The sequence below is a fragment of the Lonchura striata genome, chromosome 1 (assembly GCF_046129695.1).
Source record: "Lonchura striata isolate bLonStr1 chromosome 1, bLonStr1.mat, whole genome shotgun sequence".
NCBI classification, from domain to species: Eukaryota; Metazoa; Chordata; class Aves; order Passeriformes; family Estrildidae; genus Lonchura; species Lonchura striata.
In genome coordinates, this window is record NC_134603.1 from 70,075,958 (window position 1) to 70,093,561 (window position 17,604).

Genomic DNA, 17,604 nt, shown 5'->3' on the forward strand with positions numbered 1-17,604 from the left:
GTGACATTCTGGGAAATTACTTCTCAAAGTAATTTTAGAAGACACACATTCTATGAGCTTGATTGCATTATTTTGAATGTCATAGAAATATGAGAATTATTAAATAAAACCATCACCCCCCAACCCCAAACAAAACCCTTGGCACAAAAGATATAATAATATGAGAATGAAACACAGAGACAGGAAAATCAAAGGGATAATTAGTATTTTTGGAAAGAAGTATCAGCTATATTGCTGCCATCCTGGAAGCTCTTTTGAATCCCTAGGTTTCATCAGGACAGCATCAAGCAGTATCTTGTGCAAGTACCAGCCTTAAATATCTGCATTAACTATATAATTATTTCACTATAAACAACTGGCAATATATATATTAACTGAATGTTTTCAGGGTTCCTTTGACAAAATAGCTGTAGTCAACAGCAACATCTTGAGTATTGCAGGGCAAATTAGAAAGGCATGTATTTCATAATGTGCTCGACTCACTTCCTCTGGAATGAAAAAAAAAAAAAAAAAGAGGCTCAGAATTGGGTCTTTGAGTAAGGACCCTGACCTTTTTTGTTTCTGATTAGCATTAGTATGCTATGCCTCAGTTTTAACTTAAACCTTTACTTTTTGTAATATAAAAGTTATCCAAAATCACTGGGGCTAAAAAGGCAGTAAAGCTCCTGCTAGTATCCAGCTCTGGTTTTAAAACTTGACTGCTTTATAATATCATACCATCAACACGCCACGTCTAGCCTATAGTTTTGATAAAATGTAATTAGAGTAGGCTGGCAAGCACTTTCAAAGAAATATAATTTTATATGTTAAATAGGTTAAAGCCTGTGAGCCAACAATACTCTTTGGTATGGATAGGAATGCAGTCAAATCATGTGATAATATGGCTGGGAATCTGGCAAACCAACCTATTTTCCTATCACCACCCACCACTTTTTTCACAAGGTTTATTAAGTGATCACAAGGCTTTCCTTTTATTAAATGTAAATATTTACATGGGCCAGACCTGTGTTCAGACAAAGTGCCTGCAGGATGACAACAATTAGTAGCATCTTTCCTGGAAGACGGTTTGTGTGTCCAAAGTTAGGGCCTGATGAAAAATGTTAGTTGTGGGCAAGGTCAAATAATGGGCCTGATTAAAATGGAGCTATGTGTTAAACAAACAAAACAGACACAATCTCCCAAGGAGACCAGTAGTTTGTTTGAGCTTCTGGGGAGCTCTAGGACGTTTACTCTTGTAAAATGACAGACTGATAGGAAATTGAAAATTTTCTCACAGCTACAAGCTCAGTGCCAACATGAAGCTCATGTGTCATGTAAAACCAGCTCTTGTCTGTCTTTTGCTGCTGCTTCACTTTGTTTGTAGACCATGAAAAAGCACTGTACCTGTCAGTAATACTCTCCCTCTTCTATTATTGTACCACAGAGTTTCAGGTTTAATATTGCTCTGTTCAGTGACCTCCTTTCTCTTCAGCAGAAGACTTTCTGGACTTGTAATTTAATCCATACTCTGGAGTATAATATTAAATGGTAATTATTTTAGAAAGATAAAACATGACTTTTAGTTACTCAAAGACTGAGAAACTTTCAGGAAAAACAAACTTCAACGTTTTGTACCAAACCATAATAGTAACATCAAATCACACTACTGTGCCTTCTTGTATTCAGTTCTTGCAAGCAGATCCAATCCCCAAAGTCCAATTTGCAGCTTTGGTTTTCTTTCACCTGTCTTGTCAATGGAAATTAAAAACACTCCTGATTCAACCATATAAACATTTTATTTAGGAGTATATATTGAGATCCCAAATTGAAAAAAATCCAGTTCTGTTACACAATGCACTGAAAATCCTTTACAAAGAAGAATGTTACAAAAAATATGCTGCTTATTACATGCATATATTTCAAGAAATACTGAAATTATCAAATTATTTCACTTGGTTTTTAAAGGACAGATAAAAAATATGTTGTCTAACCACTTCTGGACATAGGTCATTCCATAATGTTCCTTTTCAGGATTTCTCACACCTTCCTTTAAAGAAAATCCTTCTCTGAAATATATCAAGATGCCAAAACTAAAAATCCTCTGCAAATCACTATCTGTGTTACTGCTCTTTTTCAGTCTCTTGCAAATGTAAAACCATTGCATTATAGCCTGTCTTCATTATGATCTCAACCATTTCTTTAACAAAATGGTAGGAATAGGCCAGAACACCATAAATCACAGAACAAACCACTGGTAGGAGCAACTTTTTTCTCCCTTCCTGCTTCCACTCTATTCATAGCTTCTGTCTTCCTTCTTTGCTTTTATCCCTTCTGACCCTTGTATTAAATGGATTGTACAGTATTTTGTTAGGTATAGGATGGCACAGAGAACCACAGCAGGCCCTTGATGATGGGTTTCTGGAGTTTGCAGGATTTGTAATCTACTATGAGACATTGTATTATGTAATATTGTATATGCAACACCACATATGTTTTCTAAAATATCACCACTCCAAATCTTTATTCATGTTCTACAGAAAGAATGATAATGTGTATATTGAACAATTGACTTGCATATAAAACCTGTAAATATTGTAAAACTTTCTGTAAAACTTACAGGAAGGTAACTTCTCAGCCGGATGCACACAATTGACTCACTTCTTTATCTCCCTGTCCAGTTGCAGTCATAAGGGAAAATACAATTGTTCTTATCAGGGTAACATTCTGGCAAGTTTCCTCTGAAGTCAGGAAAGGTATTTTATTGCATATCAGATGTGTCTGTAGAGTGACCTCTTGCATTAGGAATACAGCATCAGAGGAGGAGGAACAGCAGAAACAGGAGGATACTTGGTATCCTTTGACTTCTAATTTTAAGCTTTCATATGTCCCTTCACTCCATCTGGTAGGAAGCACAGAAGTAAATCTTTTAGCAGAAAGAAATGTACAGTGTCCTAAGGAACAGTGGGAAGGACAAAGGACACACAAGCAAAAGGTTAATGGCTCATCTTTCAGAGGCTTCTGCCAGGGTCTTGGCTATTGATTTAATGCAATAGTTGCCGTATCCCATGAATGCATGACCCTTATCTCCAGCTCGGCCAGGCCACAATACCATTTATATTTTAGCATCTAGTACATAAGAGTTTTTATATTAGTTCTCAGAATAGAAGTACCAGCACACACTGTTAATATAATTCAAGAAATTCTTTTTAACAAGTTTCCAGATTCATTCTGTCCTTCCTTTAAAAAGACAAATCACATCATTTTAGATTCATACCTCCAGGACAACTGTAGTAATATGCTTCCCCAGAGCTTCACAGAGTCCCATTACATGTCTGTTTTCTAGGTAAAGCATTTTTTTCTTCTCTTTAGGTACTTCTTATTAAGTATTTCTTATAGAACAGCAAACTGTCTCCTCCAAAGCCATACCAGTCAATTTGGTGTAAGACCCTTCCCCACAGAGTGCAGCACACACTGAAGTGATCTCAGTTTTTATTTCCTTGTTTCAAGAACAGGACCTTGAAGAGAAAAGATGCGCTTTGTTGCATGTTTCCCAAAGGGCCTCAAAGACTTCATGCAATGCCTAGGCAAGTATCAGTCATAGTTAAACACAGATTTTTTTTTTTTTTTTTTTTTTTTAATAAAGAAGAAACAGTTCAAAAAAAAATGTGGAGCCATTCCCACTTCTCTTTTTGCCTTAGGCTTACGGAAAAAAATATTTTCTCTGAAAATTTACCTTCACTGTATATCCTGATCATAAATAAGAAAATGTGGCTTTAAAATTAAAAGAAGACTAGATTGTAACTTTCTAAAAGTTACTAATATGTTTTCCAGCTGAAAAACCGATTAAATTAACGAGACTGGTCATTGCTGGCAATTTTCTGTTCATTAATTACCCTTCTTTTTTTTAATGTTTTCATCACATTGTTTCCAATCTCTGTCACTTGGTGACTGTGCCTAGTACTCACATCCCTCTCTTATAGTTCTAACTCTTGTGCTTGTTAACAGCATTGCAGACTGCAATCCACACAAAGAAAATCTCATTTTGCTGGGTCAACCACAGCTGTTCTGAGAGCTTATTCAGACTTGCTGACCCGTGACCCCTGCTAGGACTGGACGCTCCCCCACTGCAGTAGAAAGAAGGAAAATACAAAATAAAAAAAGAGATAAACACATTTTCTTTAAGTGACCCATATTTACATTCAAACCACAGCAGCAAAGCAGCAAGGAGTATATGATAAAAAAAAAAAAAAAAAACACTTAGGCCAATGTTAGTGGAAAAAACTGGGAACCATTGCAACAGTGAGTGTTACATCCTGAGGATGGAGATGAATACCAATTTAAAAAAAAAGAAAGTAAAAGCAAGGGAAAAAAAGGGATAGCATAACACAGGCCTGTGTTATGCAGTCTCCCGACTGCCTTTGGTTTCTCTTCATAAGCAGGAATCTTGCTTCAGCAAAAGATTGCTAGTACTTCAATGCAAAATTACTTAATGCAGAAATATTTCCTGGGTATTGATTCAATTCTTTAGTTAAAATATTGCCGGATCAGTATCTAGGCAGTACAGCTATTCAACAGCTCAGTGTCAATTCCTTAAAGCTTAGAAAATTCAGTCCCACACTTTGCAATTTCATGAAATTTTAATATATGAAAATAGTATTGTTTATTTATCAAAGTCTGCAAAAAAAATAAACTGCATTCACTTCAAGTCTTCTTTACAAGTGAAGCAACAAAGACAATTATAACTTATATAATATTTTATAGCAACAAGAAAATTATTTTAATTTTTAAGTTAGTTTTCTGGTATGCACATACTTGGACATAAAGTTTGATTTTCTCTCTAGTTTTTCTTTGACAGCAGACATAAATAAAGCTTTTTCATGTATTATCACAGGCTTGTCCTTCACAACAGATCCACTTTCCAAATCATTGAAAAGTGAGTTTTCTGTCCAGCAATGCATAACTAAGCTAAACTTAAGTCCTTCAGCACATTCAGTTCCCAAAGAACAATGACATAAATGATTAACTGCCACTGGCACACGGAATGCTGTAAGTTATTGTGAGGCAAAAGACCTGTAATGCACAGAAGTCATAACTGTGACCAGATCTGTACAAGGGCCTTCTCCTTCCCTAAAACACCAGATGGATATTTCAGACTTTCCCAAGACTTTTCTTAATGAAATATCCCACTAACTTCTGCGGCCTCTGCTGGTACTCCACAAGGACATCATGCGGGCTGCTGATTTGATCCCCTTCGAGTCGATTCAGAAGAGTGACACACACTACAGCAGCTAGAAATTAAAAGACAGCATTTGTTAGGAATGACATATTTTACAGTCCAAAAGTATAAACATTTGAACAAACCACTAAAGGAGCAGAAATACAAGAGAAAACAAACCCCATAAAAGGGTGTGCAGTACCATGAGATGCTAGGGGACTAGCATGCTATAGAAATAGTTCAAGGGAACTGCTTGCTACACTAATAAAGCCAGAACTCTCAGGCAGCTGCAGACACTTATATCATGATTTGTATGTTTTCCTTGATAGGAAGTATATTTCACAAGTACCCAGGACATGATTGATAGGAAGTGCCTGACACACTTCTAGCAGAGACACAGTTCTAGCAGAGCCAGTTGCAGTCCTCCACTGAGTGCCTGTGCTGTAGGTGCCACCCCTCAGGAAGCAGCAGGTAAGCTGCCTCCACATTCATGGACAGGGAACACTGCAAGCACATGAGGACCTCAAGGATCATCTCAGGCTCATATGCTGTCTTTCAGTAATCAGAGTCCCAAAGGCAAAACCCCTCCTTTCACTCAAGCTCAGGTCTGTCACTCAACCCTGTAACTCTTCTCTGTCTGGGGTTTCTGCCAGTGGCAATTTGCTGACCACAAACAATAAATATTTATTACAGACCTACAAAGCAGAGACAGCAAAAGGCCTCCTGAATTGCTTAGGGATAGTATTGGTTGGGTTTGTAATCCCTTTCAGGCCAGTAAGAACTGAATGTGTTTGATATAACCATTGGCCATTTTGCTTATATTTCATCATTTTGACCTCCTTGAGCTTATAGGAGCTTGAGAAACATCAGTGTTTTAAATTGGCATTTTCCTTTCCAAGGAAATTGAGAGAAGACAGTTAATATGATAAGAAGAAATACACTGTATTACATTATTTTAATTTTCCTTTTTTATTTAGCATGCATTAAAAGAAAACTTTAACTCATTTTATGATTTGGAACAGTTTATGATGCTACTAAAAATCCTTAACTGTTTAAGAATCATAGTCTTAAGTCTACAGAAAACAATGATAAGTTCCATTTGATATGAAAGTATAGAAATTGAGTACAGTTACATTCATATGGATCTGAGAATCAGCTGATTGCTTAAACTAAGCAGTTGCTTTCTGTAAACTTCAAAAGCTAACTGGAGAAAACAAATGAATGCCACAGGGTATTAAGGTACTTTAATGATTTACATGGTTGCCGTGGGCTGGAATAGCAAATGATAGAAGTAAACTGTGTAAAAACTGCATGAAGAATTTACGATAAATTGTGACAAAACTGACACAAATCAAAAAATCATAGCAACAAAATTATAAGCAGAAATATCTTTTATATGTATGTATATGTGCAGAAGGTATGTTAACATTGCTTTGCCCTTTTTAGCCACAAACCTCCTGCAACAGAAAATTTCCTATAGCCTGGATAAAGAGACTAAGTTAGTTTACCTTTGACACCACTGAGATTACACATTGCAGCAAATACAGAAGACTCCATCTCGATGTTTCTGACACCAGACTCATAAGCATTCTTCAAATATTGCAGTTTTTCGTCTTCATCATATAAGCAGATTGCACCATCCAACCTCCCCTGTCCTAGAAAGTAATTTTGTAGAACATTTCAGAGTGATGAAGTCACAGAGCAAATTCAATTTTGAAAACACCCAGTTATTACAGTCTCCTCCATACAGTGCTCAGCTTTTACTACTACTCTTTATTTTTGTGCACAAGACAAATAGGACAAAGTGATTCTTAGCTATTGCTAGAGTGTATACATGGTATATTTATTCTTTATAATCATGGTAACTTAATGGTAATTGGTGAATCATGGTAACATTAGTTTTCTTCAGCTTCAATTCTCAAATTCATAAAGAGGAGAATGTATGTCGTACATTCCCACACATTCAACAAGTACCAAAATTCCACAAGAAGCTTTAAGTTGTATGAAAAAGCTGCATTTTTGACACAGTTTAATCACTGTCCAAGAAAACCATCAGGCTTTCCTGTTTCTACTTTAAAAGGATGAACATCTTGCTACTTACACTTTCCAAGGTAAGAGATGTAGTGTCTCTTAAGCTAACTAACTAACATTACTGTAAATTTTGAGAAAATTTTTACTCAAATTATTCAAGAGTAACACCTACAAGACAGTAGCAGGTTAAGTACATTAGAGTTGAAATACAGTGTATTTTACTCAGTCTCTTCTTGGGTTTGGGAGATGTACTCCTAAATTAATGTCCTCAAGCCTGTTCTCATATATGAGTTGAAAACATCCTGACACATTTTTTAGTGTTGTTTGCACCTGTGGTTGGTGCCTGAGATACACGAACTGACAGCTTGTGGTTCTGCCCAAGCTGGAGCACTACAACGAAGATCATTTGTCACCTACTCAGCAACAGACTCATTTGTCACCTTTCTCTGTCTGTCACCTACTCAGCAACAGACAGAGAAAGTAGGATGAGGTGCCACTTACATTCTGTTCTCACAATGTTTGAAAGGTGTTTCTGAATGAACATCTAGATTTGGGAGATCAGAAAAGCACCTGAATGCCTATATCTTTATCTAAAATAGGCTTTGCGTCTCCTACATAGCAGCACTGACACAACTCAGCAAAATATTATCTTTGGTTGTCTGATCACTGCTTTGCTTAAACTGAAACAAGCTCCAACCCTTTTTTTATAAAATATTTACTTTTAGTACTTAACCAGTGCATGGAAAACCAAACCTAAACAAGTCACAAATAATTCCCACTCCCCTAATCCCCTAGGATGCTTCAATAAATGACATAAATTTTGTGACAAACATACCTGATAGGTACCTGAAAAGTGTATAGTAGACTATATGAACTTCAGAGGATCTATTAAAGTTGGGGAGAAATCTCCCCAAAATTAAAAGTTTCATACATCCAACTGCTAAGTACAATGCTTGATTTTAAGTAGATGAGAAATAGTTTAATTGAGATTTGTGAGACAAGCCAGAGTAGGGAGCACATTCTGTTAGTGAACTGGAAGCCAAATCTTAATATATTATTCAATAGTTATCTATTGCTGCTTACCAATATTGTTCTGTTAGTCTATCACCAGTCTTACCTTCATAGAAATCCAAAGTGCACATGGTGTTTCCAATGACTGTATTGAACTGACCAATTTCTTTACTGCACTGCATCAGCTCCTTAGCCAGCTGTTCATCCAGGTTAGTGCTGCGAATTACAGTCTTTCCCAGAACAACCTGTTCCAGCTGAGGCTTGAAGGTGGCATCTACAGACTGCCTAGTTATAACCACTGAGCCTGGCTCCAGACCTGCAGTAAAAGGAAATATATATATCTTCACAATGCAGTTAACTAGTGGTTTCCAGACACATAAAACATACCTCTTGACCCAACCCTGCTTCTCTTAAAGGGGAGAATTTCACTTCTGAATCCACCAGGAGAATTTTTTGTCCATGGCTAGCTGCTTCATTTAATTATTACAAATAATTTCTGAAATAATGGAATTTTTCCTTTTTCACTTCTTTCTTATATTTTCCATACAGGACAGGAACATCCTTCTTCTAACATTGTCAGATCTTTAAGTGCATTTTTTCTATGCAAAAGCAGACGTTGCCTTTACTTTCAAAATTACAAAAGAAAAATTATGAATCTCCTGTGGAAAACTGTTCTGACCATTAATTTCTTGCATGCAGAGAGATGCTTTACTCTCCTGCAAATATAATTTGGTTTACAGAAAGGGAGAAAGAAATCAAGAGGGGAAATACCTATTCCACCAGAGGTGCCAATACGAATGATGGTTATGTCAGAACACTTGGCATGATACAGCAGTTTGATCAGCTCGTGCAACATGATTGAAATAGAAGGAATGCCCATACCATGCTGAAAAGGAAATACAAATTAATATTCCACATTCACATAGAAAACACAAAATATCTATGGAAGAAGCAGTAGGACATTATCTCCTGCCTGATACTGTTTTCCCAAATGCCACCTAACTCACTCCCACAAAACCCCCATGATCTGGGCCTACAGAAAGATACTGAAAGGGCCTACAAATAGACACCCACAAGCTTTGGCAGACTATGGATGAAATACAGTATTTCTAAAAATCATGAATTACAGAACATTAACATTCTCAAAGGTATAAAGAGTGTCCTTTCCAATAGCTGACTAACGCACTTTATCATGGAGCATTTCCTAAATGCAATAAAAACCCCACTCTGATTTTTCACTAACCTGAAGTACTAGTTAGTTTAGTATCCTGATCCACCAGCCACCTGAGAAGGATGGGATGATTTGGGCTTTATGGACAAGCACATACTAGATTTCTGGCAATTCGTCTTACTCTGTCATACAGACAGGAGGCAAATACCCTATGGCATGAAACTGATAACTGATAAGGGTACAGAGGATCTGAAACAGGACAGAGAAAACTTAACTAATTAGTTAAGCTAATTTTTTTCAAAACACAGACACCATGGTTTAGTCTTGATGTTCAGCAAATATAAATCCACATTAGCTTGCACAATATTGTGGTAATTACAGCTCACAAGAAAAGGTGCAAAATAATACTACAGTTTTGCAATTACAATTGAAGCATGTAATTCTATCTACAAACTCAAGCTACAAATTTCTTTAAAATGCATACATGGGTTGGCAGCATAAGTCCCATGGAATGCTACTCTTAAGCACATTTGACAGTGCCATTGCAGATACATAGCTCTGGGTACATATATCTGGATACAGATATATTTTCCAATACCCCACATTCACCAAGTGACCTTTTTTGCCCCATTTTTCAGGGCACAGACCAGGGATAAGGCAACAATAACTGCACAAAAAATCTATAAGGCCATTCCTGCAACACCTCAGCTCAGTGGTACACAGAGGAGAAAGGGATGCAAGAAGGAGCAAAGGTATTGGAGATTTTCCCTCTTACAAAAAAAGAGGCTAAAAAGGAATCCTTAATTAGCTGACTGCAATATTTTGAGTAGCCTGATTAGGACTGTGAAATATTTAAAAGAAACATGCATTCAAATTTTATGCTTTGAACAGCATCAAAACTGAACCGTGCCCTGTGTAAGACGAGGGAAGTACTTACACTGACGGACAACACGGGCCCCACTTTGTACATGGCGTAGCGGTCGGTGCCCGCGCAGATGTTGGGGTAGTCACACCCAGGGCTCCCCAGCCCCAGCTCCTCTGCTATGTAGGCAATAAAAGCTTTCATCCGGGAAGGACTTCCCCCAACACACACAAACTGGGGTGGACAGAGTTCAACAAAGCAAAATCAACTGCATGATTCCATATGTCAAAGAACAACATGAATATGCAAACGCCTTCAGTAAGCACAGATTTATCCACAGATATGGTGCTTCTCATAATCATTCTAAAATGCCATGAAGAAGAATTATGGGGAAAAAACTCAGCTGTCTACAGCACTCAAATACCTTCACCCTGTTTAAACTAATGAAAGAAAAATATTGACATGAAGACCCAACAAACAGAAGTATGTTTCTGAATAGACCCTATAGCATTTGCCTTTTTACTGGATGAAAAGAGACAGTCCAAAACAATTACTCTCAGCTTTGTTGGATACCAGAAGTGACAAGAACCCACAAAATTTTTCCCCTTTTGCATGTACTCCTCAATAGCTGGTAGGCTGACACGTTTAGTGGCATATTTATTCTGAAGACAGCTACACTTTCACCTTCTGCAGCAAAGCTCAGGCTTGCTGAAAAAAGCAAAGCATCTTACCTTTACATCCCCAAACAATGATGGAAAATCATGGGTACCAGTCCCAAGAGCAAAATGGTACAGGATGTCTTCTTTCATTTTCTCCAGGTGAGGGTTGCAGAGATGAATAAAGTTCTCTCTACCAAGACAGCAGCATTGTGAAACATGTAGAAAATATACAAATATATATAGAATATATACAAACATTGAACAGATGACAATTCTTCAAAGTCAAGCAGTCAAAAGCTGGGAAATGCCACATGTGCAAATGCCTGTCCAACCTTATTTTGGTTCCTTGTGCATTGTGTAAAAGAAACCCTAAATTTCATAACTGTTTTATGTCTTACAAAATATCGCATATGACATTTCACGTTACATTCATCGCACAGGACAAAAGAGCTGAAGAAAAGCCCAGATCTCCAGATGCATTTGCAACAGCACAATCTTTATCTTAAACAATATTAAAGCTGGGGAACCACAGTGGGTCTTCATGGTGAGCAGAAAAATGGGAGCAGGACCAGGGAAAATTCAATAGCCCACCATATTACAGAGGCAATCTATAGCAAAGCTGAAAAGCAAAACTCTACCAGCCACCTGAGAAGGATGGGATGATTTGGGCTTTTATGGTCTGAAACAGGACAGAGAAAAATGGAGATCTGAAGCAAGGAGAAAACCATAGAAGTGAAAAAAAAAAAAATTCAAGAAAAAAGAATTCAAGAAAAGGGAAAAGAGAGGAAGAGGTAAAAATAATTCTCTTCTTCCTAAGTGCTTCTTGTAAAAAAATTATACATCTTAAAAGAAAAATACAAATTAATCTGTTTGAAGAGAGAGAAATGACAAGGCAAGGAGAGAAACCTGAACTACTTGGCCTGTGGGATCACGTTCATGGAAAATTCAATAGTGGACTAACTAAACAAGCTGAATGGTCTGCCTTCTGTGCTTGATGTTTTAAGTTCAATTGAAACAGGTAGGAAAGACTAGCCAATAAGCACAAGCTTAAGCAGAGCACTGGCAAGTACTTCAAAGTAATTTCTGAGAGATGGAATCAAGTACTAAATAGCTTCCAGACACAAGAAGATGACTTAATAAGTTAATGAAGGCTAATGAAGCTTAGTGGAGACGCAGCATGGCTCAGCAAATTCGAACTGCTTTGTCAGAGGAGACAAACAAAAGAGTTCACCTGCACTTCATTCAGAAAATTGTTAGGATAACTCAAGAACAACTCTGTAGCCTAAACAGAGGTGTTTAGCACTATTTCCGATGGTCTAGGTAACTAGGTTATCTTGTCTACTTTTTAATGCCTCTCCAGAAAAGAGATAAGGCTGAAAAGAACTATGCTTTCCCATAATTCCTATGCCTTATCTGCCTGTGCAGGATGAAGGAAGTCTACAGTGGCCAAGATGCCCATGCTGAGGTTACTGAACTGTTCCTCAGAAAGCAAATAGTTACAACCCAGATATTCTGAGTATATAGTTACAACCTAGATATTCCGAGTATAGGAATTTCTTCTCTTTCTGATGGTCTTTCTCCAACATCAGTAATTATCCAGGAACAGCTGCACAACCAAGGAAAGAGGTGTAATCCCAACCCACCCTATCTGTCCCTGCCCACCGCAGAAAATCACCTTCAGCAACTGAAAGAGCTGCCCATCCAGGCAGCCAGTCCCCTTCAGTAGGAATTCCCTTCCATATCCCATGATCTCCATTTGCCTCCCTTCATACAAATCCTGCCTGAGGTGACATCAAAGGCTTTGGGTGCTTTTATTCTTCCTTCCAAGAGATCTGTTTGACTCTGGGAGAGCTAAAGAGCAGGTTTATGGCCTGTCATGAAGACACAGACAACCTAGGAATTCACCAGTTCATATTAGAAGAATTTCTACGCTGCCTCCCTTGAATTATTCCTGTTCAGTTTTGTGGGACTCTACATTTATTTACTGGCTCACTCAGTAATGCAGATTCAATAACTGTCTGTGCTGCTGTCCATTGGAATGGTTGTCACATTAAAATAGGATAGGATATGATTTGAAATCATTTTATAATCTATCCTCAGGTGAGCAAAAAATGTATTTCCTTCTTCATACGAACCCTGGCAATAAAAGCTTCTCTTCAGGAAATAAACTGGGGAAAGGCGAGGTCTCTATTAAAGTGCAAGGAAGTCCATGTGATATGTGCCAACACCACTGTCCTCATGCCTGACCAAAACATTTCCTCCTTCCTCATCAGTAGCCATATTCCACCCTTTTCATCTCACAGCCCACCAACAGCACTCTCTGACCCACTGCCTCAACACAGTGAGAGGCTGTTATCAACTTGCTCAGCTTATCCACACATCTGATTGCAGACTTGGACCCTGGGGTAAAATGAGCAATAAAAACTAGCATATTGTTATGTGTACATAGGATCAATGCCATGGATTTACAGGAGAGGCAAAGTTTGCTGGATAAAAATCCTTGGCATGCAAAGCTAAGGAGCAGAAATTTTATTTCCCTAAAGGTGTTGTAAAGCACCTGCAACTTCTAAGGGTGTAAGTAAAATACGAATCGAAAGATAAGCATGTAGCAGGTTTTAGTAAAATAAGCTTAAAGTAAGGATTAGAGAAACAAACTGAAATATTTGTTTGAACTCTTGAAGCAGCAAGCAAAGTCAACATTCCAGCAGCTCACTGGATTAAAATAAAAATAAATCAAAACATCGCCCTGCTTTGAAATATTCACTGTTGAGAGAAGTTCAAGGGGCTGGCCAGCAAAATCCTCTGTATAGGGGTGGTAAAGCAATAAAGCATCCAGTTGTCAAAAAAGAGCTGCTACTGGATACTTGGCATTATTATCATAAACTTTATTTAAACGAAATGAGTGTGTAATTAGTTTAGGGAGGAAGTTTAAGTGTAAACTTGGACAAAATAATTGATTTTTCAATCTTACTTTGAAGCCTGTCCATCATCAGTATTCTTCTCATTTGAGGAACCAGGAGCCATGTATGTTTAATACCTGGAATTATATTTTTAAAAAATATATATATAAGTGCATCAGAATAGTCCCATCTACAAAGCTGGAAGCATTAACAGAGAAAGAAACCTTCTGTATTGATGATAACTACCATGAATATTAAATTCCCCAAATAATCCAGCCACACTACAGTTTTTATAACTGGAGCAAAAGCAGCAAAATTAGCATCTACAATTTTTACAGCTGAGCATCACCACTTTCAAACCCTCAAGAATAAATTAATCCCTTGCTATTGCAACCCCCACCTCACCACTACTTCTGTTCTGTGGGATGAACAGCTGCAGGTTCAACAGCCACAGAGAGGCAAGTCTCATTGCTAACTAACTCACCCTCTTCCATACCTCCCACACCAACAGCGACTGCCATACCAGCTTCACTCCCCTTCCACCTTTGGCTCCAGAAGATCTCCAAAGCTCAGCTCTAGCTGGGACGCCTGAAACCCAAGTCCAGGAAGCATCTTACTCATAATATCCTCTTCATTAAACTCCTCCTACTGACCTTAAGAGAACTTCTTTCTCCAGCATAAAGCAAGGCACATGAAACTAAAACATGACTTCAAAAAGCCACAGCTCTCCAGTTTATCATCTATCCTGAATACCTTTTTTCTGATCCATTACCTTAACCTATACGCAAAACCTTCTCACTGCTGCATTCTTCTTTACATTTAAATAGACAAATGTATCACTGAGGCTTTCATGCTGGTCCAAAGACAGAATTATAATTATAGGATGACTAATTTATTATTATTTTCAGAAGTGACTAAGGCTACCTGCCGAAGTTGGTACTTTCTGGGAATGCCCTTACGGGAAACATTGAATCATAATGTTTCACTCTACCCTCCATTAAGAAGGGCCTGACAGCACAGAGATTATAACAGAGACAGGACTGTAATCCTTAAAAACCTCAGGATTACACCACAAGGAAACAGGAAGAAATCGATCTTGCAACAGAATTACATCATATGTGATTCTCCAGCAAAGTGCAAAACCTAACAAAATAAACAAGACCTGCCTGTTAAAAGCCATTGAATAATGGAAATGTATTAAAATTTATAAGGACAATTACTTTTCTTCATTTAAAATATCAACCTTTATTAAGTAGACCCAAATTCACAGGTATACTAAATGTTTAGAACCATCTATGGTCAAGGAGGGGAAGTATAAAAGTTGCATTTATAATCAACTACACTTCCTTATGGTGGTATGAAGTATAGTCAGCTACTACTGGGCATCACCATTATACCACACACACTACAGGAAAAATACATCATTTCTTCCTACAGTGCCACGAGTCCTGAAAAAGAAGAGTTAGAAGCTAGGAAGAAGAAGCCAAAAAGTGATTTATATGCAGCAAGAAGAAAAATGGCTGCAAATAAACCAAAGGATATTAATTCAGCTCCTCTTCACAGTATTAAGCATCCACAAGCTTTTTAAGTGTTCTGGGTTCTGATCACCTAAGTAATCATAGATGATACACTTCAAAAAGCTGAGGACAAAGTTCTGACAGTCCAAAGGTCCAGCTTACCCCCCCTTAAGAGCACCCAGCTGCAGGAGTCTTGGCAGGAATTGAAGGAAGGAGCATAAAGCAGCTTTCCCATGGCAGGCAGTGACAGCAATCAGGTAGTAGCTGACAAGCAACCAGTTAATGTACAATCACAAAACTCTCATGCTGTCTAACTAAATGGAAATTTTTACAGACATGTCAAAAGTTTCTGCAGTCTTCTTCAGCCAAGGTTAAAACTGGCATTCAACTGGCATTCCACTGCTGTGTTCCCAGCAGGACTCAGATAAAGAAAGGGTGCAGTTTTATGGTGCATGCACATCCTAGAATGGTTTAGGTTGGAAGGAACCCTAAAGATCACCTGGTTCCAACCCTTCTGCCATGGGCAGGAGCACCTTTCATTAGACCAGATTGCTCAGAGCTCCATCTAGCCTGTCCTTTAACACTGCCAGGTATGGGGCATCCAAAACTTCCCTGAGCAACCTATTTCAGTGTCTCACCATCCTCACAGCGAAGGATTTCTTCCTAATCTCATCTGAGCATCTAAATCCTCAGACTGGTGCTTTAAATCCATGCAGAACCCACTATAATTGCCACCTCTCATTTCCCCCCGCAATCTGTCATTTTTTGAAGGAAGCCCACAGTCAATGGTTTCTGCAGGGAAAAGCTCTTGTTGGGTGTTCGTCCATCATCAGGAAAAGCTGACGTAGCTGCAAAATTTATTTTACCCTACAGGTCCCGTCGCTGCTGGGGGAGCGCTCCCCCGGCTCCACAGACAGAGCAGGCGGCCTCGTCCGCCGGACGCCGCGGCACCGCCGACACGAGCGCTCCACCGCACCGACGCTGCCCCGCCGCCCCTCGTTCCCTACCCACCCTCCGCCCCGCGGCCCGGCCCCCGGGGCTGAGAGACCCGGCAGGCACCCCACCATCCACCCGGGAGCGGACCGCGGGCTGCCGGGGCGCGGTTCTCACCGGGGCAGCGGGATCAGCCGCTGGGAAACGAGGAGGGCGGCTCGCTGTTCCCGGGCGGGCTGCGGGGCGGCCGGCCGAGCCGCCTCCCGCCAGCGGCGGCACCGCCCCGCCCCGGGCCCGGTTAACTCCCTGCGCGCCGGGAAGCGCCGTGCTCCGCGGCGGGCGCGGGGCGCGGCTGCGGCAGCGATGCCGGGACCGGGGGGGATGCCGCCGGCGTGCTAGTGCGCGGCGCTCTGGGCATCGGCAGGAGAGCTGCTGCCAAAGGCACGGACCTTATCACAGAGATAGAGACGACAGATGAGATGGAGATAGCTAGAGACAACAGATACAGACGCAGGTGGCCGAGTCGGGTCGGTGCCTGTGTCTGCCCTTGCGTGTGTCCGTGCGCACACACCGTGTTCCCGCTCTCATGGGCATGTGGGCACGGCAAACACGGCGCGAGAAAAGAGCAGAGATGGTTTCAGCTACTGGAAGCATAAATTTAACATTGTTCATACAGTAACTAAAAACACCAAACCCACAATCCTGCAATGCAATTTTTAAAGTAAGTTTTCGCACCAGAACCACACTGTAGTTTGTCATAGCAGGGAATACTTGGGAGGCAGGGAAACTAAAATCTTCATGGTAGAGAACTTTCCGTTCCACAGGACAGTAAGCATATTAGGTACAAAGCATTGCTGAGATGTATTCATTACAAAATCATGAATTGGGCATTTAGAGTAAAATTTATTCATATCCTGTTTCACACTAAAGGACTTTGTATGGGAATATAGGAGAGAGAGATCCCTTGCACAGATGCATTTCTAGGCATAAACATGCAAGAGGAATTGCTTAACAAACTCAGAAAAATGTCACCTGTTCAGCTTGTTTAGATTTCCAGTGGGTGAAACACAAGGACAGGTTCCTAATCCACTTCCATTTTCCCGTTCTTTAAATATTTGTCAAGAATTCCAAACTATAGTAGTGGACAAACACCTTAGAGAATGTTTAATTCTGTGGAAGAAAGTTTTTCTTTAAACAGGAATATTACCTACCCCTTCATCTTAGGATCTAGTAAAAAGTCTGCTTTAGCTTTCAGGTCATTTTCTATCCAGCTATAAATCAAGATAATCAATTTCAATTGTTTTTGTAAATAATGTTACTATAGTT

General features: G+C 39.3%; 1 protein-coding gene across 2 annotated transcripts; it reads right to left on the reverse strand.

The window, feature by feature from the left end:
* Positions 1-1,756: 1,756 nt before the first annotated feature.
* On the reverse strand, positions 1,757-16,553 carry UPP1 (uridine phosphorylase 1). 2 transcript variants are annotated; one of them, XM_021546888.2, is made up of 8 exons: positions 16,456-16,553; positions 13,900-13,965; positions 11,001-11,118; positions 10,345-10,503; positions 9,008-9,122; positions 8,343-8,552; positions 6,703-6,849; positions 1,757-5,267 (listed from the first exon to the last, which is right to left on the reverse strand). In XM_021546888.2, exons 2-8 carry the CDS (start codon positions 13,950-13,952, stop codon positions 5,128-5,130), a joined length of 942 nt encoding a protein of 313 aa, XP_021402563.1. In that variant the 5' UTR covers positions 13,953-13,965; positions 16,456-16,553; the 3' UTR covers positions 1,757-5,127. The 2 variants fall into 2 exon arrangements, with proteins under 2 accessions (XP_021402563.1, XP_021402564.1); XM_021546889.2 differs by lacking the exon at positions 16,456-16,553 and adding an exon at positions 14,352-14,411.
* Between the last annotated feature and the right edge of the window lie 1,051 nt (positions 16,554-17,604).